Source organism: Penicillium griseofulvum (assembly GCF_001561935.1).
Source record: "Penicillium griseofulvum strain PG3 chromosome Unknown contig_84, whole genome shotgun sequence".
Lineage (NCBI taxonomy): Eukaryota > Fungi > Ascomycota > Eurotiomycetes > Eurotiales > Aspergillaceae > Penicillium > Penicillium griseofulvum.
This window is the reverse complement of record NW_024467475.1, coordinates 837,496-865,422: the sequence shown is the minus strand read 5'-3', so window position 1 is coordinate 865,422 and position 27,927 is coordinate 837,496. Positions and strand designations below refer to the sequence as shown.

At 50.0% G+C, this 27,927-nt stretch overlaps 13 protein-coding genes across 13 annotated transcripts; 7 read left to right on the top strand and 6 right to left on the bottom strand.

Moving 5' to 3' along the window:
- Positions 1 to 41: 41 nt before the first annotated feature.
- On the top strand, positions 42 to 1,471 carry PGRI_048730 (uncharacterized protein; the record flags this gene model as incomplete). The annotated part of the gene is made up of 3 exons (XM_040792586.1): positions 42 to 247; positions 330 to 1,313; positions 1,384 to 1,471. 3 exons carry the CDS (start codon positions 42 to 44, stop codon positions 1,469 to 1,471), a joined length of 1,278 nt encoding a protein of 425 aa, XP_040644553.1.
- Positions 1,472 to 1,640: 169 nt separating this feature from the next.
- On the bottom strand, positions 1,641 to 2,557 carry rpnL (proteasome regulatory particle lid subunit rpnL; the record flags this gene model as incomplete). The annotated part of the gene is made up of 2 exons (XM_040792585.1): positions 1,641 to 1,919; positions 1,991 to 2,557. 2 exons carry the CDS (start codon positions 2,555 to 2,557, stop codon positions 1,641 to 1,643), a joined length of 846 nt encoding a protein of 281 aa, XP_040644552.1.
- A 313-nt stretch (positions 2,558 to 2,870) lies between these two features.
- On the bottom strand, positions 2,871 to 4,707 carry PGRI_048710 (S53 family peptidase; the record flags this gene model as incomplete). Its single annotated transcript, XM_040792584.1, has 2 exons — positions 2,871 to 3,162; positions 3,212 to 4,707. The coding sequence occupies 2 exons, from the start codon at positions 4,705 to 4,707 to the stop codon at positions 2,871 to 2,873; spliced, it is 1,788 nt and encodes a 595-aa protein (XP_040644551.1).
- A 1,208-nt stretch (positions 4,708 to 5,915) lies between these two features.
- On the top strand, positions 5,916 to 7,321 carry PGRI_048700 (putative tubulin-specific chaperone c; the record flags this gene model as incomplete). Its single annotated transcript, XM_040792583.1, has 4 exons — positions 5,916 to 6,030; positions 6,117 to 6,277; positions 6,330 to 7,052; positions 7,115 to 7,321. The coding sequence occupies 4 exons, from the start codon at positions 5,916 to 5,918 to the stop codon at positions 7,319 to 7,321; spliced, it is 1,206 nt and encodes a 401-aa protein (XP_040644550.1).
- Positions 7,322 to 7,859: 538 nt separating this feature from the next.
- On the bottom strand, positions 7,860 to 9,340 carry PGRI_048690 (uncharacterized protein; the record flags this gene model as incomplete). The annotated part of the gene is made up of 3 exons (XM_040792582.1): positions 7,860 to 7,936; positions 7,992 to 8,206; positions 8,265 to 9,340. The coding sequence occupies 3 exons, from the start codon at positions 9,338 to 9,340 to the stop codon at positions 7,860 to 7,862; spliced, it is 1,368 nt and encodes a 455-aa protein (XP_040644549.1).
- Positions 9,341 to 9,537: 197 nt separating this feature from the next.
- PGRI_048680 (uncharacterized protein) lies at positions 9,538 to 10,206 on the bottom strand (the record flags this gene model as incomplete). The annotated part of the gene is made up of 1 exon (XM_040792581.1): positions 9,538 to 10,206. The coding sequence occupies one exon, from the start codon at positions 10,204 to 10,206 to the stop codon at positions 9,538 to 9,540; it is 669 nt and encodes a 222-aa protein (XP_040644548.1).
- A 646-nt stretch (positions 10,207 to 10,852) lies between these two features.
- On the top strand, positions 10,853 to 14,814 carry PGRI_048670 (coatomer subunit alpha; the record flags this gene model as incomplete). Its single annotated transcript, XM_040792580.1, has 6 exons — positions 10,853 to 10,885; positions 10,966 to 11,015; positions 11,078 to 11,397; positions 11,458 to 13,356; positions 13,408 to 14,495; positions 14,560 to 14,814. 6 exons carry the CDS (start codon positions 10,853 to 10,855, stop codon positions 14,812 to 14,814), a joined length of 3,645 nt encoding a protein of 1,214 aa, XP_040644547.1.
- A 431-nt stretch (positions 14,815 to 15,245) lies between these two features.
- Positions 15,246 to 16,023, bottom strand: PGRI_048660 (flavin-linked sulfhydryl oxidase; the record flags this gene model as incomplete). The annotated part of the gene is made up of 2 exons (XM_040792579.1): positions 15,246 to 15,768; positions 15,857 to 16,023. The coding sequence occupies 2 exons, from the start codon at positions 16,021 to 16,023 to the stop codon at positions 15,246 to 15,248; spliced, it is 690 nt and encodes a 229-aa protein (XP_040644546.1).
- A 487-nt stretch (positions 16,024 to 16,510) lies between these two features.
- On the top strand, positions 16,511 to 17,810 carry PGRI_048650 (putative transcriptional regulator; the record flags this gene model as incomplete). Its single annotated transcript, XM_040792578.1, has 2 exons — positions 16,511 to 16,765; positions 16,854 to 17,810. The coding sequence occupies 2 exons, from the start codon at positions 16,511 to 16,513 to the stop codon at positions 17,808 to 17,810; spliced, it is 1,212 nt and encodes a 403-aa protein (XP_040644545.1).
- A 779-nt stretch (positions 17,811 to 18,589) lies between these two features.
- PGRI_048640 (putative AP-1 adaptor complex subunit beta) lies at positions 18,590 to 21,201 on the top strand (the record flags this gene model as incomplete). The annotated part of the gene is made up of 7 exons (XM_040792577.1): positions 18,590 to 18,666; positions 18,740 to 18,760; positions 18,838 to 18,969; positions 19,040 to 19,677; positions 19,729 to 20,297; positions 20,352 to 20,713; positions 20,766 to 21,201. 7 exons carry the CDS (start codon positions 18,590 to 18,592, stop codon positions 21,199 to 21,201), a joined length of 2,235 nt encoding a protein of 744 aa, XP_040644544.1.
- An 807-nt stretch (positions 21,202 to 22,008) lies between these two features.
- PGRI_048630 (NAD(P)-dependent alcohol dehydrogenase) lies at positions 22,009 to 23,193 on the top strand (the record flags this gene model as incomplete). Its single annotated transcript, XM_040792576.1, has 2 exons — positions 22,009 to 22,185; positions 22,294 to 23,193. 2 exons carry the CDS (start codon positions 22,009 to 22,011, stop codon positions 23,191 to 23,193), a joined length of 1,077 nt encoding a protein of 358 aa, XP_040644543.1.
- Positions 23,194 to 23,440: 247 nt separating this feature from the next.
- Positions 23,441 to 25,116, top strand: PGRI_048620 (threonine synthase THR4; the record flags this gene model as incomplete). Its single annotated transcript, XM_040792575.1, has 2 exons — positions 23,441 to 23,494; positions 23,557 to 25,116. 2 exons carry the CDS (start codon positions 23,441 to 23,443, stop codon positions 25,114 to 25,116), a joined length of 1,614 nt encoding a protein of 537 aa, XP_040644542.1.
- Positions 25,117 to 25,909: 793 nt separating this feature from the next.
- On the bottom strand, positions 25,910 to 27,519 carry cspA (putative cell surface protein; the record flags this gene model as incomplete). The annotated part of the gene is made up of 2 exons (XM_040792574.1): positions 25,910 to 26,865; positions 26,928 to 27,519. 2 exons carry the CDS (start codon positions 27,517 to 27,519, stop codon positions 25,910 to 25,912), a joined length of 1,548 nt encoding a protein of 515 aa, XP_040644541.1.
- Positions 27,520 to 27,927: the final 408 nt, after the last annotated feature.

Below are 27,927 nucleotides of genomic sequence, written 5' to 3'. Positions count from 1 at the left end.
CTTGCAAGATCTACAATCATCCCAACTCGGACTATATCAAAATGGCAAGCATTCAACACCCCCAGTCAGCGACTACGGTATTCCTAGATCAGCCACCCAGTTGTCTGGAGTTTTGCCCCGAGGCCCCAGACCATTTCATCGTGGGCACCTACCTTCTATCAGAGAACAAAACAGAAGATGGAGAGGTCCAGCAGTCCAAAACTGGGAGTCTGCAACTATGGAAATTAGATCCTGTTAGCAAAACATTGTAAGTCAACCTCAATCAATTATATTACGCAACCCAAGAGCGAGTATAACACCCTCATAACGAATTCACTAACAGCCCTTAGATCCCAGATCCAAAGAATTGCTGTCCCATACGCAGTCTTTGACTTGCACTTCCACCCAAGAAACAAGAACCTGTTTGCAATTGCAACCAGCGTGGGGTCAGTGGCTCTATTCCAGGTATCCAACTCCACCACAGGAGACACATCCGCAACCCCAAGTATCACCCAACTATGGACAAAACAAGTCCACGAAGACCCATCAATCCCAGCCCTATTCCTCGCCTGGGCACCGCAAAATTGGTTCCCCCAGTCAACAGCAGACGGTTTCGCCGTCACATTCTCAGATAGCCGGACAGCCGTCTTTGGCACAGAAGGCGATATCCTCCAAGAAGAAAGTATAGCAGAATGGGGCACATATGAAGCCAAACAGATGATCGAAGTCTGGTTTGTTGCATTGTCAACATATCCAGGAACCCCAGATGTCGAGACCCAGAACCGATCTGCGATCCCTTTCATGTTCACGGGTAATGACTTCGGCTCGCTGCACACCCGCCGGTTCGATAATACCACCGACTTGGATGATCCAGATGAGCATATCTCGCCTATGCTGCTTGAGCATGATGATCGAGCTCGTCATCACACTGCTGGTGTCACTGCTATCTTGCCTCTTGATGTTCCCTTGGTCGATGATGCCCCGGTTCTTCTGACGGGATGCTATGATGAGACTCTTCGTGTGTACCATGCTACGCGGAGGGGAGAGGTTCTTGCTGAGGAAGGTCTTGATGGTGGTGTTTGGCGACTGCAGTTACTGAATACGACTAAGATTCCTGGCTCGGATGACTCGAATGTATCCGAGTACCGCTTTTTGGTGCTGGCCAGTTGTATGCATGCTGGAACCAGGCTTGTCCAGGTTACGTGCAAGCATGAAGATGGAGTCCCGGATTGGGGGATTGAGGTTCTGGCGAAGTTCACCGAGCATGAGAGTATGAATTATGCTAGCGGCGTTTGGGAGGGTGGACAAAAGACAACTCGGTCTTCTGAGGTTTTGTGCGTCTCGAGCAGTTTCTATGATCGCAGGCTCTGTGTTTGGACTGTTGATCTATAGTTAAATAAAAAGCCGCGCCAATTTTGGAAGTCCATCCAGACGACAGGGACTTCTTCGGAACATCCAGGTTTGGGGTGTCTACGTTGACTACAATAACTAGGGAATCGTAAGCCGAAACTATTCTAACACGATTGTGGCCATGAACACGCTAGAGAAAGCACAATGCATAAAGCGACAGGTACACAAGTACATCCGCGCCCGAAGACAAGAAGAAAGCCATTCATATCCCAAGAAAGTATATCGTTCTCATTGACCCATTGAACGTGTAATTAGACAATAGTTTCCAGCTCGCGAGCATAACCCAAAGCATTCTCAATAACAGTGCCGCTAGCCACCAGGATGTCCCTCTCGGATCTAGCAGCTGCCTCGGGCTCAACAGGGAAGTATATCCGGCCGTCGCGGAGGATCCAGCCGCGCTCCTTGGCAAAATCAATCACTGCACCCTCAGACTCGAGGAAGAGGAGGTTCTTGGCGTTGGAAATGGGGAGGGATGGGTATGCCTTCTCTGAGCAACCTGCGATTTCATTGCGGATAGTGCCGACAAGAACCTATAGGGTCGCTGATTAGTACGCTTGCCGGTTGAAAATTAAACCGCGAACTGATCACGCATGCAACTTACACTTGAAAACAGACCAAAGTCTTCCGATGGAACACGCTCGGACTTCGTCTCCCGCCACACCTTGTCGTAGCTTCCCTCCATCAAGTTGCGCTCCAGCTCAACGGGGTACTTGATGCACGCATCATCCTCAACACGGCCACCCTTCAGACTCGCCTCTTCCACTAATCCCTCTAGTACTGTGTGGAAGTTGGCACTGTCGCCCATGCTCAAAAGAAGAAGCAGATACAGCCCTGTAATCTTGCTGCGTTGGCTAGTGCTGAAGTCGACTTCCGAAGAGCTCTGCCCGGGCAGACCGGCATGTCTTTCAAGATCGTAGAATGGCTGAAGTTGCTGGTAGTACCGTGTGAATAGCTGGGCGTCTTTCTGGCGGATGGAAGCAAGTGCTCCGAGTTCGAGGACTTGGCGGGCAAGAACAACAAGCTGGGGAGGTGTGGAAGAAGTAGGAATCAAGGCATTTTGCATAAGGAGAGCTCGCTTGGAACGGATGAGGAGGTCGTTGGCGGCGTCGAACTGTTTGCGCTCAATAGCACCGTGGAGCTCTGACACGAGGGACTGTAGATCGGACATGGTGGAGGTTGTGTGGGGTAAGAACAATGCTGAAAGGGAGTAAGGCAGACTAGCCGTAATGGGACGAAGACAGTAATTGAAACAGCTGAAACGATAGAGAGTTCGGGTTTTGAGTGATGATTGTTGGTGACATTCCGGTGCTCATGACGGAGCTGCGGTAGGCGGTAAGCTTGCGGTCACGTGTGGGCATTTATAATCGCCGGTCTGGATGGATGTTGACACCACAAGCCAGGCTGTCTAATCTTTGTTTGGATATTAGTGAACGACAGCACTCAGTGTCCATTATAGCTATATATTACTCAAATTTATGTGTCTACACATCATCTGATAATGCCAATGTCACAAGTGTACGGAACAAGGGTGTGCCTAGCCCTGTCACCGGATCCCACCCTTCGGTCGCATCCCAACTTGCATTCTGTATCCGAAGAGTAGCATTGACAGCAGCCCAGCTACAGCCCGAAGAACCGCCGAGAACAATATCCGTGAATCCTTCACGCCCGTGGCTATAAAGCCATGGGTTCAGGAAGCCCATTCGGGGCTTACCCTGGGCAATACGGGCAGAATTGAGCCGAGAAACAATACCTGCAACCACTGGTGCTGAAGCACTGTAAAATGTCAACTCGTTGTTCTATCCTTAAATCTGTCGAAACAAACCTTGTACCGTGGACTGAGATCCACTCGCCTTGGTCTCGAACAATGAAATTCGCGGCTTGAGCTGATACATCGGGATATCCTCTTCCCGTGCCATTGTATAGTCCATTCCATCGATTTCCAAGATGGCGAAGGTAGTCATTCACTGCCTGTTGCTGGTACTGGGGACGAGGGAACACCTCAGAAAACCCGCCTCCAGAGAAGGAAACCGCTCTTTCGGGATTGATGTTGTATGTTCCTCCCACTGAGGTAACAAATGGACAAGAAGCTGGGTATACAGGGAGAAATCTTGTTTGATTCGTCCCGTCATTTCTCACACAAGCACGTCCCGGGCCATCATCTCCGCTACTGAAAAGTATTGAAACGCCCCGGGCACTGAGCTGGGCAAATAGGCTGCAAGTTGCGTTTAAATAGGACGCTGGAAGACTCTGCTCATCTTCTCCATATGAGTTAGATAGCACTGCAGGGAGGTCTTCATCTGGGAGATCCAAGAAGTAATGGAGCTGTTCAAGATATGGCTCGTTTGTTGATATGGTGGGGTCTGGGTGATTTATTTCGGGGACAACAGGGCCTCGCCCCCCGGTGCTATAAAATGTTGCTAGCACTTCATCCGCCAGCGGTATGGAGTACTGTACATCTAGATTTGCTTCGACACTATCGGACATAGAGTCTTGACCATCCCGGCCGCCGTTGACCGAGACTACACTGAAGTTTGTGTCTGTTTGGCTTTGGGCGTAATGACGCAAAAACTCATCGAAATCAGCGTGGCGAGCATATTGTTCCAGGAAACCAGATATCCCCAGTCGATTTCGCCAATCGGGTCTGGTGGTCGTGTTATCAATTCCATACAGATCCCGAAGGCAGTCTGGCGTGATAGTTGTATTACATCCAGCAGCTAGTTGCCCAGCAGTCGCTGGCTCCCGTTCGAGTGTGGAGCTCTTTTGAGGAACGACATTGCCGAATCGAGTTGTAGGCTGAATCAATTGAATGTAGGGATGTAAGGCTCTAGGCACAGAGTAGCCAAGAGTTCGAATGGCGACGCTTTGGTGGGCCTCTTGATAGAAGTAGAAAAACTGCGTCTTCAACATCTGCTCGGCCTGTGAAATTGGAACAGTGAACGAGATCCAATGGCTATTTAAGTTGATAGAACTTGGGGGAACATTTTCTGACCGCAGCCATTCAATTATCTTGTCTGAAACGTCTGGAGATGGGCTCAGGAATTTCTTCACTTCGTCTCTTTTCATGTGTTGGCCATAGCTCGCGTGACCTGGGGTTGAGAGCTCTATGACCTTTTGCTCGAACTCTCCAGCATTATGCTGGGTAATCGCTAATCGGAATTTTATAAGCTTAGAGGCCAACGGTCTATCCCCTCTTGACCAGCCATCCGGTACCTTGTCAAGCTGTTCAACCCGTTGGTGACTGGAATCAACGGCAAACGCCAGCCGGATACAGCATAGCACAAGGGCCAAGGTTTGAAGAAGCAGAGATTGAGGTCTCATCTTGTCATTAAATATTTGCGAAAGTGACATAGTGAACAACCACCACACTAGGGCATCAGACTAAATATATCACCCTCCAGCCGATTTAGAAATATATCGATATTCACGAGGATATAATATGTCATCTGGTAAATGACCGGAATTATCCGAACTAGGCATGAAATTGGCGCGAGATAGATACCAGGTGGAAATATAACAGTACAACGTTGCACACCAACATGATAGTCACCGATATCTGCCATACACCGAGCCTAAACCCAGTCCATTCCTATAGCCTGGGATATTCCTATCAGGGCCGACATATTCAGGAAGAGACATCCAGAGAAACGATATACTAATTGTGATCAGTGTGGATCTAGTAACTTCTCAACCGAAATGACCTCGTGGACAGTCTTATTTGCCTAGCTTATATTTGTATAACTGAACAAGCTTAGGTTGCAACAGCTCAAAATCCAGTGTTTCCACTGTCTTACCTCCGTGCAGAAATGGAGTTTACATGCTCAGCCCTCAAGCTCCATATCCCTCATTGGACCAGAAAGTAGTCAGCTTGTGGGCCTAGATTGTGCTATCGTTATGTCAATCTAGGAATAGAAAAAGACAATACAAACCGTTCATTGTGACATTTTTAGAGAAAGTTGTGTATCTACATACTCTTCCAAATCCGTAGCTCAAAGAGTAAGATCATTTATGAATGTATGGATGTAGTATAACACAAAAAGAGGAAATATGAAGTGGAGTTGATGCCTTGTTGCCTGAAAGACTATACGGATCATCTGATTTCCGACGTCCGTGAAATGCGGGATGATCGACGTCACAGTGAAGCTGCAGTGATTATCGCGTCAATCTGAGGTCTGAGGCCAATCACTTCAAAAAAAAATAAGAACGAAGTTTATAACTGGATATTGTGGGATTTACCCCAATATAACCCGAGTTTTCGAATTCCGAACTTATTTTGGAATTCAACTCCGAGAAAATTGATATAAATATTTGAATGTGGGGAAATACAGCGATTTTTCGCTCACAGCTGCAAAAGCATCTCACAGTTCCCTTCCATCACAAATCAGACGAAATATAAGTTGTTTGCCTGCAATAACGTGCGGGGTGGCATGATTAAGCTGGGGATTGAATCGACGTCATTGCTACATTCCACCTCCCGAGCTCTCTCTCATCCCCTTCATCTTCGGTTTCAATCCTAAACCTTCTACACCATGGCCGAAGCAGAAAATAAACCGCGCCGACTGTCGGCGGACAATCAGACTGTCTCAAAAGCCGATATTCCCTTGAATGAACGCTTCTTCCGCTACTTCCAGTATGAGATCACCGGTATGTCCCCATTGATAGGAAAACGCCACTTTCATTAGACGCCAACAAAATTAAGAATACCATTGCTAAGAACATTACCATTTCAGCTTTGCAGCAGGAGATGGATCGTCTTGCAGATACATCGCTCGTGGGTGGTGAACGTGTCGATGCAACAGACCACTGCCTTGCCGGGATCGTGCGGTTATCCAATGAGGTCAAGGATGCGGCGAGCTATATTCCCACCTATGATCAGAGGGTGTACGCAGAGGTATATGCTACTCGTGCTCTTTCTTGATAGAGCAGAGCTAACATATTAACAGGCAATCAAAGCTTTGCAGGATCGATTGAGCGAGACACGTGCGGCATTCGAGCCTCGATCAAAGTTTAGCTTCAAGACTAAGAAAAATACCTCTGCTATATCTTTGTCTGATGCTGCCGTGCTGGCTGCTGACGGGCGACTTAGCATACCTGGGTACCACTCCCCAGGTGCCTCGTCCGTTGGCTCGTCCGCGAACCAGACACCCAACTACCCTTCCACCCCACTGAACGAACCGGAGAAGCAGCAACAAGAGCGTCCTGAGCTTGCGCCGACTTCATTCCCGGGTGTCTCAGTCGGGGACTTTGCCACAAAGTCCCCCGCAGAGAAGCCAGCTGGTACATTTGCAGCCACCGGCATATCCTCTGTGTCGGTCAATGATCATCATGGACTTCACATTATGCTTCCGGCCTCCGGGTCGACATCCACAGTCCCAGTGTCTATAACCTCTCTAAATCGCTGCATCGTTGATATGTCCATTCCTACTGCCAACGGAAAGCCATATGCCAGTCTAACTGCCAAGGGGATCAAAGAAAGCTTATTGATCTGCGGTCAAGTCAGTGGTCCTGCACACATTACCGGAATTGAGCGTAGTGTGATGGTGATATCTTGCCGCCAGTTCCGCATGCACAACTGTAGCAACGTTGATGTCTATCTCAGCTGCTCTAGCAACCCCATTATTGAGGACTGTTCCAACATCCGGTTTGGTCGGATCCCGAAGGCCTATGTCAGTGTTTCCCTTGTGGCTATCGTTTCTCTTTAACTTTTTACTTACACTACTCTATCTAGGCCTTGGATCATGACCGTCCCGACCACGAAGACCGTTGGAGCCAGGTCGAAGATTTCAAATGGATCAAACCGGAACCTAGTCCGAACTGGAGTCTGCTCGATCCCAACGATGCCGTCCCCGAAGAGGTCTGGGCAGAGATTGTCCCCGGCGGGCCGGGATGGTCTCTTGAGGATATCTTGCATGCTATCAATGTAGTCCAACATTAGTTTCCCCGCTCGACCAATCGATGTATTGGTTTCTACTTGTATGGACATGTTACTACATGATGCATCCTTGATATCAGTCCTGATCCTGCGTTCACGCGATTGATAACGCCATTTTTATTTCAAATAATCATAACTTTTACTCTTTTTTTTCTATTAACGCCGCCATGATCAATTACACCTTCTGCTTATCTTTGAAGTTGGGGAAGGACTCAAGCTTTGTTGCGCTACTTCAGCTATTTACTTTTCAATTTGAATGTCAGGGCTGTGGCTGGATGTATCCATGTGGTTGAACTTGCCATGGGCACATCAGATACAACTGGTAGATACTCTTACCATTTGACTTGAGATGGCGTTGAATTGTTAAACGTACTTAGATAATACTACAGTAGCTTTTTCGGGTATCAGTGTTCGTTCCCCAAGTAGAAGGATGGGTCCATGGATAGTTTAAAGATATGTAATCATTTTCCATGTAAGTGTGATCCGTAGCATTACTTTTAAGGGATAATCTGAAGTCCCTGTTTGCGGCTCAAAGCTCACTCTAACCGTTCCAAGTCGTAGGAACTTCGGGGTAATTCTTTGCGTCGAAGCCCAGGTCTTCATAGACAGTTGAATCTCCTAGAGGTTTTGTCAGTCTCAACCTGATCAACATAGAATCAACATAGCAACATACCATGGAGAGCATCAACTCGGTGCTCGTTTTCGTCTTCCAGTTTCTCCAATTCCTGGCCAGGTTCTTCCTCATGAGGCTGCTTACCTCCCTCAGAAGATGCAGCTTTGCCGAGGTGGTTCTGTGCCTCGCCGATCATGAGGAATTGGGAATTTGGATAGTCCAGGAACTCGGGTTGCAGAGGCACCCATCGAAGATCTCCAAATTTCTCGAGGACACTAACGAGAATAATGTTAATACGCGAATATTATAGTCTCTCTACGGGAGACTACTTACTCTGGAGGGAAATCTGGGTTCTTTGGCAATTGACCAATCGGCGGACCGGCAAACTTGGGATTCTTCGACTGAACAATCCAACTTCCGCGTTCTTGCAGACCGAAATCCTCCTGAATATCGCCCAGCTCGGCAGGAATGGTCAGGATATAGGCGAGGTGTGATGCCCGCGGCGTGGAAGTGATCGCGTAGACACCTTCCGCGTAAGGTCTGGCGTCCTCGGTGTGACGTTCACCTCGAGTGGCAGTCTGGTATGTGGTACCGGCAATGAACTTTTCGTGGAGGGATTGCATAGATTGTCCAGCCTTCTCCACAAATCCCATATCCCGTTCTCTGGGTGAGGTCGGGAACTTCTTTTTTGGAAGTATCATCAAGCGACATGAGGCGTCTTTGTCGACGGGGCCTTGACCTTTGTCGAATTCCGCCCCGAGAACGGTGGGTCGAAGGACAAAGAAGCTTCGGGCGACATCGCTGATACTTGTGGGGTCGTCTACATTGACCCGTGGGCGGAAGAAGAAGTAGATGAAACCCTTCTCGAGGATGTTCGAGGATACCACGTTTTCCCTCTCCTCAGACGTGTGAAGACCTCCCTCAATTTCATGAGGCTTCTCGGGAGGGATTTCAGCCAGTTTCTCCTTTGATGGTTGTCCTTCGGATGGTTCTTCTGCCTTGGCAGGTGCTTCCTTCTCGGTAGGTGCTTCCTTCTCGGTAGGTGCTTTCTCAGTAGGTGCTTCCTCCTTCTCAGTAGGTGCTTCCTCCTTCTCAGTAGGTGCTTCCTCCTTCTCAGTAGGTGCTTCCTTCTCGGTAGGTGCTTCCTTCTCGGTAGGTGCTTCCTTCTCGGTAGGTGCTTCCTTCCCGGTAGGTGCTTCTTTCTCGGCAGGTGCTTCCTCTGTCACCTGCTCCGCCTTCTCTTCGTCTGGCTTTATGTCCTCTGTTTTCTCCTTTTTGGGATGTGGAGCTTCTTCGGTCTGACCTTTCCGCTTTGTTCCCTTGGAAGCCTTGCTAGTCGGCTCGGCGGAAGTTGATATGGCTTCCTTGGCCTTCTGGGCAGCATGGCGTGAGGATGTTCGTGTAGCCATAATGAATGGTGGATTGTGACCGGAGCTCTTCTCGGATGGTGTAAAGATCAAGACAGATCTAATCCAGCGAAGTGTCTCCAGAGCTACAGCCTGCGATGAGATACGAATGACGTCATGTGATACTCGCAAAATCCGCAAACATAATTGTGAGTGACATCGGTGAGAGTTACTGCCAAGAATTACTTATGAGATTTATTTCAGTCGATATCCATTTCATCGGCCACGGGCGAGTTATTCATGGTCTCATTGTGATTCAGGTCCACCGATTGTGTCTCTGAACTTGAGCTTTCATTCGTGTTGGTTTCCCGGAAAGCGCCAAATGAGTCCACATTTGAAGGATTCCATTGTGGTGGTTCGCTAACCCTTCGTCTTTTGGGGATGTGGTCGTGCATTTGAGGCTGAGTCTCGGCTGATGCATATCTTTGTTTAGAGGGCGGATTAGACGGCTGTGTAGCGGGAGTGTTGTTGGGTGGCTTCCTCTTTCGTCCTCTCTTCCGCATCGACCGCATTGTATTGCCATTAAATTCAACTGGCCGGTCGTCCAGGTCATCCAGGTAGTCTGTCAAGTCACGCTGCCATCGTTCGAACCGATCTGGGAGACACAGTTGATCTACCCTTGGCACCGGAGATTCTAACTCATGATCGGGCTCTTCAATATCATACGGCTTGATGACCCGAATTTCTTCATCGCTGTCTTCGAGCAGATCCGTGTCGTGGGTAGGCGTTGAGGGTCCTGATTCGTCCATGCTCTGGTCACTTTCCTCCGGCTGGGGGTCTGCTGCGGTACCAAAAGAAGTAAACCCGGCGGAGTATTCGGGCTGATCTGTCCTGACAGGCCCTGTGTCATCCATTGGGAGATCTTCCATAATTTGATATCACGCCTTGAACCCCTGTGTTCACATTGCAGTCCGAGATAGTCTTCCAATTCAAAGTAGTTTTCCAGTCCAAGGTAGTTGCCAGTCCAAAGTAGACGGTTAGGTCGCAAAGTATAACCGGGCTTCTAGAGAAGGAACGATGGAGTGTGTAATCAAAGGAATGCTCATTAAAGGATTAATTACAGGAGTAGAATTGAAGGCAAGAAAGTGATGGTCGTCATAACATCATGGACTTCCAGATGCTTCTAACGCGGGGGTATATAGATGGAGAACAACATCTCCACTTCGAAGTTGAAATTTGGATGTATATTCAAGGGGAAAAAAATAGTCCATAATCAATTCAATGTAGATAATATATCGAATATATTTGATCTAAAAACAAGAATGTTGTACAAAAATAAAGGTCGAGACTAGCTATCCCCCTGACCGCTCACCGCCCGGCAGCGATTGGCCGATGTCATTCGCTTCCACAATAGAGTCCACGTTTAGTTTACTGCTACACCAACACCAGCACCAAGTGTTTACCTTCCGCTCTTTTATTTCTTTCAGGTGGATGCGGTGGTCGCCTCTGCCTTACATTGCTCTCTAGTGTGCGGAGCTTGCTACTTTACAGTGCGGCTCCGGCCAAATCTTCAAGATGCAGTCCTCCTCCCCAAACATGCTCACCAAGGTACGCCCCCCTCGGCATCTTAAATGCGCCATCAAACAACGAGACTCAATTGAAGATGCTAATCATTCTCTCTTATGCAGTTTGAGTCCAAATCCTCCAGAGCCAAGGGAATCGCATTCCATCCCAAACGGTCAGTCAATCCCGCGGAGGGACACCTAACACCTCAAAGGACCCAATCTGACCTCAAAACAGGCCATGGATTCTCGTTTCCCTTCATTCCTCTACCATCCAACTATGGGACTACCGCATGGGAACCCTTATTGACCGATTCGAAGAACACGATGGCCCGGTTCGCGGAGTTGACTTTCACCCAACCCAGCCCCTGTTTGTGTCCGGAGGTGACGACTACAAGATCAAGGTCTGGAACTACCAGACCCGGAGGTGCTTGTTCACATTGAATGGCCATCTGGATTATGTGCGAACAGTTTTCTTCCACCCCGAGCTGCCCTGGATTCTGTCTGCGTCCGATGACCAGACCATCAGAATCTGGAACTGGCAAAATCGGTCACTCAGTAAGATGCATTAGAGCTACTACACGTGTGAGTATGGACTAACGCTTCGATTGTTTTCAGTCTGTACGATGACCGGTCACAACCACTATGTTATGTGTGCTCAGTTCCACCCCACCGAGGATCTCATTGCCTCCGCCTCGTTGGATCAGTCGGTTCGCATTTGGGACATCTCCGGCCTGCGGAAGAAGCACTCAGCCCCAACCTCGGTGTCGTTCGAAGATCAAATGGCAAGGGCCAATCCAAACCAGGCTGATATGTTTGGAAACACCGATGCGGTGGTTAAGTTTGTGCTGGAGGGTCATGACCGTGGTGTTAACTGGGTGTCGTTCCACCCCACACTGCCCTTGCTAGTGTCGGCCGGTGACGATCGATTGGTTAAGCTGTGGCGGATGAGTGATACCAAGGCCTGGGAAGTCGATACTTGCCGCGGCCATTTCCAAAATGCTTCCGCTGCTCTGTTCCACCCACACCAGGACCTCATCCTTTCCGTCGGCGAAGATAAGACGATTCGCGCATGGGATCTTAACAAGCGTACCTCCGTTCAGTCCTTTAAGCGCGACCTTGATCGATTTTGGGTTATCGCTGCCCATCCCGAGATGAACCTGTTTGCCGCAGGCCATGATACCGGTGTTATGGTCTTCAAGCTCGAGCGGGAGCGTCCTGCGTCTGCTATCTACCAGAACCAGCTGTTTTACATCACAAAGGATAAGCACGTTAAGTCATATGACTTCGCCAAGAATGTCGAGTCGCCGCCGATGCTTTCGCTGCGCAAGCTAGGTTCACCATGGGTCCCTCCGCGTACCCTCTCTTACAACCCCGCTGAGCGTGCTATTCTGGTTACATCGCCTACTGATAATGGCACCTATGAATTGATTCATCTCCCTAGAGATGGCACTGGAGCTGTTGAACCTACAGACGTTAAGCGTGGACAGGCCACTTCAGCGGTTTTCGTCGCGCGCAACCGTTTTGCTGTCTTCAACCCCTCGAGCCAACAGGTTGATATCAAGGATCTTAGCAACTCCACAACGAAGACAATCAAGCCCCCCGCCGGCACGACTGATATTTACTTTGGTGGAACCGGATGCCTTCTCTTCATCACCCCTACACATGTTACCCTTTTCGATATCCAACAGAAGAAACAGCTTGCAGAGCTTGCTGTTAGCGGAGTGAAGTATGTGGTGTGGTCTAACGATGGCTTGTACTGCGCTTTGCTCAGCAAACACAATGTCACCATCGTGACCAAGACCCTCGAACAGGTTAGCACCTTGCACGAGACTATTCGCATCAAGAGTGCTACGTGGGATGATGCTGGTGTCCTGCTCTACTCTACCCTTAACCATGTGAAGTATTCCCTTCTCAACGGTGACAACGGTATTATCCGCACTCTTGATCAGACCGTATACCTCGTGCGTGTCAAGGGACGCAGCGTCTATGCTCTTGACCGCAACGCCCAGCCACGGGTCTTGGAGATTGACCCAACCGAATACCGTTTCAAACTCGCCCTCGTGAAGCGGAATTATGACGAAATGCTTCAGATTATCAAGACCTCGAGTTTGGTCGGCCAGAGCATCATTTCTTATCTGCAAAAGAAGGGTTATCCGGAAATTGCTCTTCAATTCGTGCAAGACCCCCAGACCCGCTTTGACCTTGCCCTTGAATGTGGTAACCTCGAGGTTGCCAATGAAATGGCACGGGAACTCGACCGCCCCAACTTCTGGAGCAGGCTTGGAGCTGAGGCATTGGCTCATGGTAACCACCAGACCGTCGAAATGACTTACCAAAAGCAACGTAGTTTCGACAAGCTCTCTTTCCTCTACCTCTGTACCGGTGACCAGGAGAAGCTAGCCCGTATGGCTAAGATTGCTGAACACCGTGGCGACTTCACCTCTCGCTTCCAAAACGCCATCTACCGCGGGGACGTTGAGGATCGAATCCAGATGTTCAAGGAAGTAGACTTGTGTATGTATTAAACCCATTGGCAATTGTTTCCTTCATACTAATTTTCGCTAGATCCTCTTGCCTATCTCACTGCCAAGTCACATGGTCTGGTTGAAGAGGCTGAGTCCATTTTGGAGGCTGTTGGTATCACTGAAGATCAGATTGGCCTACCCACACTCGAGCAACCTCTGAAGGTTCCCCACCCTATTGTGCCCACTTTCAAGTCCAACTGGCCTGTCAAGGCTGCCGGTCACTCTTCCTTTGAGAAGGCTCTTCTTGGAGAGGTTGGTGCCGCTGATGAAGAGGCTGGTGCTGATGGATTTGAGATTGAGGAAGAGGAACAAGACGCCACGCTCGCTCGGGAAACCCTTGATGAAGATGAAGAGGAAGTATCCGGATGGGATATGGGTGATGATGTCAATGTTGAGGAAGAGGTCGACTTTGTCAATGTGGAAAGCGCCGAAGCTGGCGCGGGCGGTTCTGAGGCCGATTTGTGGGCTCGTAACTCCCCGCTGGCTGCTGATCACGTTGCCGCTGGCTCTTTCGACACTGCGATGCAGCTGTTGAACCGTCAAGTTGGTGCCGTTCAGTTCGCTCCTCTCAAGCCTCGCTTCCTCGAAGTTTACAAGGCGACTAAGACCTATCTCCCGGCGACTGCTGGTCTGCCGCCTTTGGTCAACTATGTGCGCCGAACCGTCGACGAGACTGATTCCCGGAAGATGCTCCCCATCATCCCCCGAGACCTAGAGACGGTTGCCAGTGCTGACCTGCAAGAGGGTTATGCCGCTATGCGGTCAAACAGATTGGAGGATGGTGTAGCAATCTTCAAGCGCATTCTCCACACTGTCCTTGTCAACACTGTCTCTTCGGAAGCTGAAGTTGAGGAGGCAAAGAAGATCATTGCCACTGCTCGGGAATACATTCTCGCTATGTCGATCGAGCTCCAGCGTCGTACTCTCTCCACCGACTCCCCTGAGGACCTCAAGCGCAGCCTTGAGCTGTCCGCCTACTTCACAATCCCTAAGCTCGAGGTTGCTCACCGACAACTGGCATTGATGGCTGCTATGAAGTTGGCCTTTGCCAATAAGAACTACGGCTCAGCCTTGAGCTTTGCCAATCGGATGTTGGCTAATGGAGGTTCCGCTAAGCTTTTGGAACAGGTACGTATTTTCCCAAAAGTGAATGTTCAACTTGTGATATACCAATACTAACTGTGACAAACAGGCCAAGAAGATCAAAGCTCAGTGCGAACGTAATCCTCAAGACCAAATCGATATTGACTTCGACCCCTTCGCCGAGTTCGATATCTGCGCTGCCTCCTTCACTCCTATCTACAGCGGCTCTCCCAGTGTCTCAGACCCCTACACCGGTGCCAAATACCACCCTCAGTACAAGGGAAGCGTCGACCGGATAGCGGATGTTACAGAGATTGGTGCCCCGGCCAGTGGCCTGCGCCTGTTCGTCCCCAGTCAATTTTAATTGCATGACGAAGCATAACGGTTTTCTGCCCTTTTTTCTCTCGTCCTGATATGAAGTTACAAAACGGGTACATTTTCATCTGAACGAGGAGAAGTTGTGTTTGGCGGCGCTTTTCATTTTTTTTTTTCGGCTGGGAGAAAGACAAAACTTCCTGCACAGTCCTCTTGTCTAGATGTCTTTTTGTATCCAAGATTATAATTGCTTAGCGATCTAGTTTGTATGCGAACATGTTTTGTCCAAATGCTCTCTGTTGTAGTCATCATTCGAAGGTCAGGCCTTTAGTCGCCTGGTCTATACTCGGCCAGTAATGATAAAAGTACAATCTATATTGATTCGCCAAATAATGCATACATATCTAATGTACAAGGGAGATGTCCAAAAAGAAGAGTAGAGAGAAGACCACTCCAGCCAAAGCATTATAAACATACAGCTCAATCACACCGACCATCCTTCCACCCAGTACGCCACCTCTCCTCCCAAAGTCGACAATCAAACTCTTTCTTCCCAAGCTTCCGGTTCACCTCGTTATGCGCCTCGCACATCCACCACCCAAACTCCTTGCGACTCCCCAATTTCGGCTGATTCTGCCCACTGGGGTGCGCCATCCATTTCTGGAAATCATCCGCGCACACCCAGCATGGGTATAGCTTCGAGAAGAACTTCAAGAACCCGCTCATATTAGCCTGGTGTTCTTGGTTTGCCTTTTCGGGGTATGTGGCTGCCATTGAGTGCAATAGCGTCCATGTTGAGCGACCTAGCTCTTCAACATCTGGTGGACAGTCTGAGCGAGTTTCGCTCGGGGAGGGGGTTGCGGCGGCGGCGAGAGCGGGTGTTGAAGTTGTCATTTTGCCCGTGTTCGACGTGGAGGGTGTGGTGGAGTTTGAGTTTGCGCTTTTGAGGTCTGCTTGCTTGGTCAATGCTCGCCATGAGGCGACGGAGGTGCAGGTGCGGCAGCTGTGATGTGGGTACGTTAGCTTGTTCGGTAGACCAGACTCATGAGTAGACCGGCTGATCCGGATTGCTGCTATTTGCAGATACGTACGGCTTTCCGTCTTTGTCCAGCACTACGCCCTTGGGCAATGGGGCCTTCGAGTCATCGTTTCCGGCGGGCTTGGAGGAGCTTGCGGAGGTCGCGGGGTTTTGTTGATTGAACATAGACCCTGTACCTTTATATTCACTAGTGACTTGCTCCGGTGGAACCGAGGACATATTTTCGCTTGTAGATATTTGATTCCCTTGGGAAATTGGTGATTTGAAGTTCTGAAAGTGATTCGGAGTTGATTTCTAATATATTGCGGAGAAACACCGGAGGCTAGAAAGAGGAAATAGTGACGGGTATTGGGTGCAAAAGTAAGCAGAAAGACACCAAAAAAGAAGTGAGCACGATCTTTAAGATCAATGAGCTTTGAATAAGTCTAAATTCCAGAAGCTGAGCTTTCAGAGCAAGAGTCGTAAATGATAGTGAAATGTAACGCCGATCAATCTCGAAACCCGCTTTGTCATCCGTTCCCGCGCGCTCAACCCGTCCACTGGACGCAGACGCGCCCAGGTTCGCAGTTCGACTGGAATACATATACCTCTTTCCACTACTTTGTTCTTTGGTCCCAAATTATCCACATATGACCAACTAGGTCATTCATGCGAACTCACTCTTATATTATTAACATATTCTCAATTGCCATAGTGCGACGTCAACATGCCGCCGAAGTATACAATGTCTGACTCTGAGTCTGAAGCTGAGAGTGAGGCGCCGAGCGTTCCCTCTGACAAAGTCCTTGAGAGAGGCCTTCGCGACCAAGTGGCTGCAATCTTCAAGTCAGGGAATATGGAGGAATTGACCGTGAAGCGCGTGCGACTTGCGGCGGAAGCTACACTAGGTCTCACAGAGGGGTACTTTAAGTCTACAGGTGATTGGAAAGCGCGGAGTGAGGCTATAATTAAGAGCGAGGTGGTGAGTCTTTCTTTTACTTTAGCGCACTCTTTTCAGTAGCTTCATCGCAGCTTCGGAGAAAAAGACACTGATTGTGATGCATTTACAGGAAATACAAGACCAGGAAATCCAAAATCCACAATCGTCTCCTCTTCCAAAGTCCAAGCCTGCTGCCGTTAAGAAGCGAGCAAAACCCGAGGTCTCGCCAAAGTCTAGGAAGCGCCAGAAGACCAAGACACCGGTGTCCGATGAGGAGGTTGAGCTATCCCTCCCGTCGGACGAGAGTGACGAGGTTACAAAACCTAAGAGTCGATCGAAAGCGCCAGTGAAGAAGTCGCCAGTGAAGAAGGCCTCCGTCCAGAAACCCAAGAAAGACATGTCGGACGCTTCTGATTTATCTGGTAATGAGAGTGATGATGATGATGTCACAAAGCCGAAGAAACGATCTAAAGCGCCAGTGAAGCAATCGCCGCTCAAGAAGGCCTCCGTACGAAAGCCCCCAACCAACGAAGCATCAGACGCTTCCGATGTTCCCGATGATACATCAGATGCCGCCAAACCGACCAGAGATACCAAGGAAGATTCCGAAAGCGAGATGTCGGTGGTGCTTGACGAAGAGCCTCAGGCTAAGGCTCCACGCAAGCGACAGAAAAGTGCTGCGGGAACTGCGACCAAAACGAAGAAGGCTCCCAAAGCCAAGGATGAGGATATCAGCCCAGATCAGGCTGAGATCAAACGACTGCAAGGATGGCTCATCAAGTGCGGGATCCGTAAGCTGTGGGGCAAAGAACTGGCGCCGTATGACAGCCCGAAGGCCAAAATCAAGCACCTCAAGGGGATGCTGGAGGATGCTGGGATGACTGGCCGGCCATCCCAAGAAAAAGCAAACCAGATCCGCGAAGAACGGGAGCTGAAAGCAGATCTAGAGCAGATCCAGCAAGGCGCAAAGCAATGGGGTGCCAAGAGTGACGAGGAGAATGATGGGGATTCGAAGCCTCGTCGTAGGCTAAATCGGGGGCGACAGGCACTTGCATTCTTAGAGAGCGAGGGCGAAGAGACTGATTGAAGGATAGCATAGGACTCGTAATTAAAGACTTCGTCGAACCAGCGGCTGGACTGCCAGTAAATCGGATTATGTCTTGTCACTTTATACTTCATACTTCATACTTCATACATACTTCATAAGGTCCACATATATGGAAAGGGTCATCATCATCGTCCAGCTTTCGGTCCACTCATGCGCTGGGCAGTCAAGCTGAAAATGGCAACAGAAGAGATGAAGAGGACAAGATTGTAGAACTATACTTGTTAGCTTTATTAAATCAACTTGCGTGGTCCAAAGACCTACAGCTTTTCGCGAGTACTCGTTCTCCTCCGCCTCTGTCCTGGCCTCCACAAAGAGGCGTCGCAAGTTAGGGAGATTAGCCTGTAGATGTGTAAGTCTTGGCAGATTGACAGATTGACAGATGTAGAATAAATACCATTAGCACAGTTATGGGTCAGGATTAAAGGATGAAATAAAGGAGAGGGAGAGATGACTGTAGAGCGGGAGAGAGTCCAGAAGCCACCATTTGTGGACAACTTTTGATCGTCCGAAACACCCTTTCTCTCCCTCCTCGCCCCCATTCTTCCTCGGATTCTCCCCAACCCAGATTGTTCACATACTTTCTGAGTTTGCGAACAAAGTAACGAACAATCTCGACATATTCCATTCCCCGACCTCGCGCGACCGCGAAGCTCCAAACCCCCCGCAGTCGCCCAATACTACTCCTTCCCACTCCCCATCCCCGATATCTCTAGGCGGAAGCACGACCTAGTCGTTGCTGAAGCTTATACATCCTCGCTATGGCGATGAACAAAATCCGCGGTGCCTTTGCGGTGCCTCGGAAAGGAGAGACGTTCGAATTGCGAGCTGGACTTGTGTATGCGGCCCCCTCCACATGCGCTGGTGACCTCGCCTTAGTGAATAACGAATAATATTAACTATTACTACAGTTCCCAGTATGCCTATGAACGGTGTGTACAGCAGTGAAGCCTTCAAGTCCAGGCTGGTAGTGTATGGCGAAGACATGGTGTGGCTGACAATGTAACAGGAAGGAATCCATCCAAAAGACAATTATGGCCATGACCCTAGGAAAGGATGTTTCGGCCCTGTTCCCAGATGTTCTCAAGAACATTGCTACAGCCGATCTTGAGCAGAAGAAATTGGTCTACCTCTATCTCATGTGGGTACCATAGTACAACTGTACAACTGGAGGTGGCTACGTATGCTAATCGGCTGAATCTTACTTTCAGGAACTACGCCAAATCGCACCCTGATCTATGTATTCTCGCCGTGAACACCTTTGTACAAGACTCAGAAGACCCTAATCCACTGATTCGTGCGTTGGCTATCCGAACAATGGGTTGTATTCGGGTGGAGAAGATGGTGGACTACATGGAAGAACCGTTGCGCAAGACCCTCCGAGACGAGTCGCCATATGTCCGCAAGACCGCCGCAATCTGTGTTGCTAAGCTTTTCGATCTGAACCCCACAATGGCCCTCGAGAACGGATTCTTGGAGACACTCCAGGAGATGATTGGAGACCCCAACCCCATGGTCGTTGCCAATTCCGTGACCGCACTTCAGGAAATTCAACACACGGCACCCGAGACACAGGCTTTGCAGATTAATAGTAACTCTCTACGGAAGATGCTAATGGCTTTGAACGAGTGCACGGAATGGGGGCGCGTCACTATTCTCTCAACTTTGGCTGAGTATAAGACCGCTGACGTGAAGGAGTCGGAGCACATTTGCGAACGAGTCGCTCCTCAGTTCCAGCATGTTAATTCCGGCGTGGTTCTTGCAGCAGTCAAGGCTGTATTCCTACATATGAAGAATGTCAACCCGGAATTGTCGAAGACCTATCTAAAGAAGATGGCTCCGCCATTGGGTATGTCCCCTCGCTGCTCTCATTGCACTTCATTTTGCTAATTATATATAGTTACATTGGTTTCGTCAGCCCCTGAAGTGCAATATGTTGCATTAAGAAATATCGACCTTCTGCTACAGAAGGAGCCTGAGATTCTGAACAAAGAGCTCCGTGTCTTCTTCTGCAAATACAATGACCCGCAATACGTCAAGTTCCAGAAACTTGAGATCATGGTGCGCATAGCAAACGACCGCAATGTGGACCAGCTGCTCGCTGAATTGAAGGAGTATGCACTTGAAGTCGATATGGACTTTGTCCGCCGCGCTGTCAAGGCAATCGGCCAGGTTGCGATCAAGATTGAGAGCGCTAGCGAGCGGTGTGTTAACACGTTGTTGGATCTCATAAACACTAAGGTGAACTACGTCGTTCAAGAAGCGATCGTCGTCATCAAGGACATCTTCCGGAAATACCCTGGCTACGAGGGTATCATCCCTACTCTATGCCAGTGCATTGATGAGTTGGATGAGCCCAATGCTAGAGCGGCACTCATCTGGATTGTTGGAGAGTATGCCGAGAAGATTAGCAACGCGGGTGATATCTTGGGTGGCTTTGTGGATGGTTTCAACGAAGAATTCTCTTCGGTTTGTTCATCCCGCTTGGTACATGCTACGACCTTGACTAACCTTCATGCCTAGACCCAATTGCAAATCCTCACAGCTGTGGTCAAGCTCTTCCTCAAGCGGCCCGAGAAGGCACAAGGCCTAGTGCAGCGAGTACTCCAAGCTGCGACATCCGAAAATGACAACCCAGATGTCCGTGACCGAGCATATATCTACTGGCGTCTTCTATCCAACACCAGCGATTCAAATGCGACAAAGAACATCGTGCTCTCAGACAAGCCCCCTATCGTCACCACTATCCACTCTTTGCCAACGACGCTTCTCGACCAACTCCTTTCCGAACTGTCCACTCTATCTTCCGTCTACCACAAGCCCCCCGAGCAGTTTGTCGGCCACGGCCGATTCGGTGCCGATGCCGTCATGCGGGCTGCTATCGAGTACGTATTGAATCTCCTGTGTTTGCCGAATACGTTGCTAATCAATCCACAGGGAACAAATCCAGAACGCGCGCGAGAATCCATTGGCCGCGGCTGCTGCCGCTGCCGCTGGCGGCACCACAGCCCCTGCGCAGGCGCAAAACAACGTCGAAAACCTGCTGGACATCGATTTCGACGGCGGTGCCCCTGCCTCTGCACAATCTCAGCCTTCCAGCGGCATGTCCGGCCTGGAGGGTCTGGCCGGCACCCCTGTCCGGGTAGCATCCCCTGCAGCGGGTACCCCGACAGGTCAAGCAAGCAACAACCTGGATGACCTCTTGGGCGTGTTCGGAGACTCCGGTGCCGCACAGCCCTCAAGCGGTGCCAACAGCGGTGGTGGTGCCGACCTCATGAACGGATTCTCTGGTCTTGATCTCTCCGGCAATGCGGGCCCTTCTCAAAACAACCAGTCCAAGAAGTCTAACGAGGACATCTTGTCGCTTTTCTAGAGCAATGACATTGGTATACCCAAGTGTGTCTAGTCAACCCTACAGGCTTAAGTCATATGGAGGTGTTTTCACAAGCGGGGATCTGAACTGACCGAGATAGATTGGTGTTTCGCTTTTACTTGTTTAATTCTACTTGCATCTCTACCTAAACGGACTTCAAAAGGCCTGTACATTTCTGCCTCGAATATCAATTTCTTACGTTTCTGGACTTGGATTAGGCATATCTTGGCAATGCAGCCAAGCCTTGTAGCGTAAGATATATATCACATCTATAGACCTCCATCTAGGTAGAACATAAATATATTTACTAACCCTACTAGTATATTCCAAAGATGTCGAGAGATGCAAATAGACTTCCGCCTCTTTTCGGCCGACTACGCTGGCTCCACAGAAAAAAAGTAAAGAAAAAAAGACTGGGCATTGACTAGAGAAATATCAATTAGACTACATATACCCTTAGGATACCCTTGGGTAAGTGTATTGTCATTTAATCAAGCAAGTATTATTAGAGTCAAGCCTATCTAAATAGACATTGGTTTGGATCTAGATGGTAGGCTATCAGAGACCCTAGTTTCTTATGTTGTAGAGCCTCTACTCCAACCACATTGACTAGGCCCTTACAGGTACAAATCCCGATGGATCCATAGAAGAATTTTGCTTACCAATTATTCATCAAACCGAAGTTTCCAGTGTGGAAAGTTGAGTGGGACTTTGGATGTGTCCCACTTCCAAGAGATATAAATGGGGCAGACACCCGGGAAAGATCTGTACAGAGTGAACATTCAACATTCCCCCCAAATCCACAACATGACGCAAACAGACTACAAATTCGAAGGCTGGATGGGTCTGGACCCTAGCGCCGGCGAGGGCAACATGGTCTGGCAAGAATTCCAGCCGAAAGAGTGGGAGGAGACCGATGTTGATATCAAAATTTCTCACTGCGGCATCTGTGGTTCTGATTTACACACTCTCCGAAGTGGCTGGGTATGTTTCCCATTTATATCAGCGAGTCCTCGGTATTGGAAAACTCGTTGATATAAACGTTGTATAAAGTCCCTATAAAATGAAAAAAATGATTAACATTCGTCACAGAGACCCACCGCCTACCCCTGCTGCGTGGGCCACGAGATTGTCGGCACGGCAGTGCGTGTAGGTAGCATGGTATCCGGTATCCAGATCGGCGATCGCGTCGGAGTCGGCGCCCAGAGCGAGTCATGTCTCGGCCGCCTAGGCGACTGCGAGGAGTGTGCGGCAGGTATGGAGAACTACTGCAGCAAGAAGGTCGTTGGCACGTACAACAGCATCCACTACGACGGTAGCAAGTCGTACGGCGGGTATGCGCGGTACAACCGGGTGCCTGGCCACTTTGCCATTAAGATCCCCGATGCTATTTCATCGGCCGATGCTGCGCCTATGCTGTGCGGCGGCGCCACCCTCTACAGCCCGCTTAAGCACAATGGTTGTGGTCCTGGCAAGCGCGTGGGCATTATTGGTGTTGGTGGACTGGGTCACTTTGGCTTGCTGTTTGCTAAGGCTATGGGGGCTGATCGGGTTGTTGCTATCTCGCGGAAGATGGCTAAGAAGGATGATTCCCTGAAGATGGGGGCGGATCTTTATATTGCAACTGATGATGACTCTGACTGGGCTACCGTTCATTCTCGGTCCTTGGATTTGATTGTTTCCACTGTCTCGTCTACAAAGATGCCCTTTAACGATTACCTGGGTCTTTTGAAGACTGGTGGTACTTTTGTGCAGGTCGGTCTTCCTGAGGATGGTGGCTTGTTCGCTCCTGTTCGGAGTTTGATGCGCCGCATCAAGCTGGAGAGCTCCCTCGTTGGTAGCCCTAACGAGATTCGGGAGATGTTCCAGCTTGTCGCTGAAAAGGGAATCCGTCCGTGGGTGGAGGAAATCCCCATGAAGGATGCAAATAAGGCGATTGTGGATATGGAAGACGGAAAGGCCCGCTACAGATACGTGCTGGTTAACGAGTAGATATGTGTAACTAGACCATTCAAAATATAGAGATGTGCCCATGAAGTGTGAAAGGTTGAAGAATCAAAATATAAATTTGTACGTATACAAATGTCAGCCAATTAAATTATGCACGTGAGGGCCGTTCTCGGAGGAACTAATCCATTTTGAGTCATTCAGATTTCCCCCGCGGTGGGATGAATCATTCCGTCTCTCTTCTTCTTTACTTTGGTTTCAAGGAATTTCTGAGTCAATTGACTTTTTCACCATGTCTCCTACACTCTCACAACAATATCTAAGCACTCGTGGTGCTGAGTACGGAGTGGGTCGAAAAATACTTGTTCAAGTTCTTATTGCATGTTACTAACCACTATATCTCTCTAGAGATCCTTTGAAGATGTTGTTCTTCAAGGTCTGGCCTCGGATGGAGGTCTCTTCATCCCGGAGGAAATGCCCTCCCTCCCTAAGTCATGGGAAACCGAATGGCGGGATCTGAGCTTCGAGGATTTGGCCCTTGAAATCATGTCGCTCTATATCTCTACAGATGAGATTCCCCGAGAAGACCTTAAGAACATTATCTACAAGTCCTACTCGACTTTCCGTCACCCCGAGCGCACTCCTTCCGTTCTCCTCGAAAAGAACCTCTACTTGCTAGAGCTATTCCACGGCCCGACCTTTGCCTTCAAGGATGTTGCGCTAAGCTTCCTTGGAAACCTGTTCGAGTATTTCCTTGTTCGGAAGAACGCTGGAAAGACTGGTAAGGACAGACACCACCTGACCGTTGTCGGTGCTACTAGCGGTGATACCGGTTCAGCTGCTATCTATGGACTTCGCGGCAAGAAAGACGTCTCGGTATTCATTCTCTTCCCCGATGGAGGCCGAGTCTCGCCCATCCAAGAAAAGCAAATGACAACGATCTTGGACCCTAATGTTCACAACCTCACCGTCGCTGGCTCATTCGATCACTGCCAGGATATCGTCAAATCACTCTTTGCCGATGAAGACCTTAACTCCACCCACAACATCGCTGCGGTCAACAGCATTAATATGGCCAGAATCTTGGCCCAGATTACCTACTTCTTCTACTCCTACTTCTCCCTCACCAAGACCGCCTCTTTCAACAAGGATTCCAAGGTGCGAGTGGTTGTGCCGTCCGGCAACTTCGGCGATATCCTTGCCGGTTGGTTCGCCAAGCAGATGGGTCTTCCTATCGACAAACTGGTGATTGCCACCAACGCAAATGACATTCTTGACCGCTTCTTCCGCAGTGGCGGCCACTACACGAAGAAGGCTCTTGACGCCCCCTCCGACCACGGCGTGAAGGAGACCCATAGCCCAGCCATGGACATTCTCGTTAGCAGCAACTTCGAGCGTCTCCTGTGGTTCCTCTCTTACCAGACAACCAGCGGCAGCGAAGCTGAACGCCGAAAGCATGCCTGCGAGAGCGTCAGCGGGTGGCTAAGCCAGCTCAAGACCGAGGGCGGCTTCCAAGTCCCCAGCGCCGTTCTCGAAGCCGCCAAGGTCGATTTCGAGAGTGAGCGCGTTAGCAACGAGGAGACTATCTCGATGATCCGTGATATCTACAAGACCTCCTTCCCCAAGGGCCTTGGTCCCGGCTCCGCTAAGAGCTCTAAGACCGGTGGTTACATCCTTGACCCTCACACTGCTGTCGGTGTTGCTGCCACACGCCGCTCTATGGCGCGTAATCCGGAAGCTGTCCATATCTCTCTGTCCACTGCTCATCCTGCTAAGTTTGCTAGCGCTGTGGACCTTGCTCTGCGTGCGGAGGATGGTTATGACTTCACCGAGATCTTGCCCCAGGAGTTCATTGGTCTGGAGCAGCGTGAGAGTCGCGTTACTCCCGTCGGCGAGACTGCTGGCTGGGAGGGTGTGAAGGAGATTGTCAAGGCGGAGCTTGAGCAGGAGCTCCAGGGTTTGCGGTAGATATGAGACCTGGCAAGATAAACAAAGCGTGTGGAATATAGGGAGCTGGTGAGATTCAACGGAGGGTGGGCGCGTGTTAGCCCAGAAAATCTTCTGTTGTAGTATAGACGCCTTGGAACATTCAGTTTACTGTTTTCTCTCTTCTACCTAAATATGTGTCTGCCTCTTTATTACATAGTCAATAGCAAAAGTTCAAAAATAGACTATACAAAATCCATTAAATGCGCATAGCACAAGAGCCTAATGAAGACTGGTAAATAAGGGGAGAAAACTGCAGCTAGAGAGAGGATTCGAGTGTCTAGTATACTAATCGCTTTCAAAATTTCCCTAACTTAGGGCTAATGTTGAAGGAGCAGCATTTGAAAATACGAAGTGCACCAAGGAGTGAGGAAAATGATCTTCTGGTGGTTTTCAACTACTCGAGGACTTTGGGAATTTCTTAAACAAAAATTGACTTTTGATTCAATGTAAATGCTATCTAAGACAAATAAGATCTTAAACGTACAATGAGCAAAAGAACACAGGAAATAGACACTATATTACTATTAGTTTACTTAAAACAAGTCTGACAAGTAAAGAAATCTCGAAGTGACCAGGCAACCGTTCTTCTTTAATCCTCTAGCCTTGTTACAGGCCGAAGAAATTCCAAGCGGGGCGTAGGCCAGACAATCACAAATACTCAAGGTACCATGATATCTCTCTGATCCGCACTAAAGACCAGAGAGGTCAGGAACCGAGAGGGATCCAGATCTCAGTCAAGAGATGGATCGGCCGTCGAAGGTTCTCAACTGATTTACAGGAGAGCCATGAGGGCAACAACACCGGCAAGGACACCGACAGCGGGCTTGACGCTGGAGGCAGCACCGGTGAACTCGTTGGAAGAGGGAGAAGCACCGTTCTGCTCAGGGGTGGAGGGCTGCTCGGGGTTGGAGGGGGTGACAGCGGGCTGAGTCTGCTTGGGGACGGCGGGCTCGCTCTGGGCAGGCTTGGGGACAGCGGGCTGGGACTGAGCAGGGACAGCAGGCTGGGACTGAGCAGGAACAGCAGGGTTGGACTGAGCAGGAACAGCAGGGTTGGACTGAGCAGGGACGGCAGGCTGGGACTGAGCAGGGACAGCAGGCTGGGACTGAGCAGGAACAGCAGGGTTGGACTGAGCAGGGACGGCAGGCTGGGACTGAGCAGGAACAGCAGGGTTGGACTGAGCAGGAACAGCAGGGTTGGACTGAGCAGGGACGGCAGGCTGGGACTGAGCAGGAACAGCAGGGTTGGACTGAGCAGGAACAGCAGGGTTGGACTGAGCAGGGACGGCGGGCTTGGTCTCAGCGGGGACAGCGGGCTTAGTCTCGGCGGGCTTGGTTTCAGCAGGGACAGCGGGCTTGGTCTCAGCGGGCTTGGTCTCAGCGGGCTTGGTCTCAGCGGGCTTGGTCTCAACAGGCTTGGTCTCGACAGGCTTGGTCTCGACAGGCTTGGTCTCGACAGGCTTGGTCTCGACAGGCTTGGTCTCGACAGGCTTGGTCTCAACGGGCTTGGTCTCAACGGGCTTGGAGTGACTGGGAATCACGACATCTCCGGTGGGCTTCAGAATAGGGGCGGTAGGACCTCCGGTGGCAGGCTGAGTAGCATTGTGGAAGGTCACAGGCTTCTCATCGCACATGGTGCAAACAGTGGTCTTGGTGATAGTGATGGTGTTAGTCTCGGTGACAGGAACGGTCCAGGTCTTAGATCCAGAGGTGATGGTAGACGAGGTGACTGGATGTATTGTTAGAATGTATGTTCCAAGTGGCACTATTTGATGAGATTCTAGGGCTTACCAGGGCAGCTGGTGGTCACATAAGTGAGCGTCTTGGTGGTACCAGGCTTCACGGGGACGTGGGGCTTGGTGGTGTGCTCGTGCACCGGGGTGGTCGAGGTGGTGCATGGAGTGGTGGTATTGGCCACTGGGGTAGTGGTGTGCTCGTGCACCGGGGTGGTCGAGGTGGTGCATGGAGTGGTGGTATTGGCCACTGGGGTAGTGGTGTGCTCGTGCACCGGGGTGGTCGAGGTAGTGCATGGGGTGGTGGTGTTAGACACTGGGGTGGTGGTGTGCTCGTGCACCGGGGTAGTCGAGGTGGTGCATGGAGTGGTGGTGGTGTGCTCAGGCACCGGGGTGGTTGAGGTGGTGCACGGGGTGGTCCACGACTCGGTGGTCTTGCCCCAGGAGTCGTGGGTCGAGACGTGGTGGGCGGGCTTGGACCAGCTCTCGCCCCAGCCCTCATCGTGGTCGCCCCAGCCCTGAGTATGGGCAGGGGCTGCAACGGAAGCAGCGGTCTGAGAGCCAGGACGAATGAACTGCTCGCCACGAGCCTGCATGATACCGGCGAAAGCCGGGCTGGCAAGAGCCAGAATAGCAACGGAGTTGATCATTTCGAGAGATCAAAGTCTTAACAAATATGCTTGAGAAAACGAGTGAAGGGTTGATAATAAAAAGGGTGAAAGATGGACAGACACGAAGGATCTTATATGCCCTTTTGGGGAAGACTGGTTCCAAGTCATGACGGACATGGGTGCCACGGTCGTGTCCAGGACAGAAAGGTAGACCTGATTCACAATGTTACCATATAACGCCGAATGCGGATACTAGGTTAGCTTACCGATTGATGAAGAAGGCACAGCTGCAAGGCCATTGGACAAGAAGTGGTGCAGTGATACATCCATCTGGCAACTCAGATGCAAACGTTACAGCCCGTAGTATCATTGGGATAAGTAGTGTGTGCAGGAGGTCTCCATCCTCATCCACTGGGGTTACCGAATGCGGAAACATAAGAAGGTCTT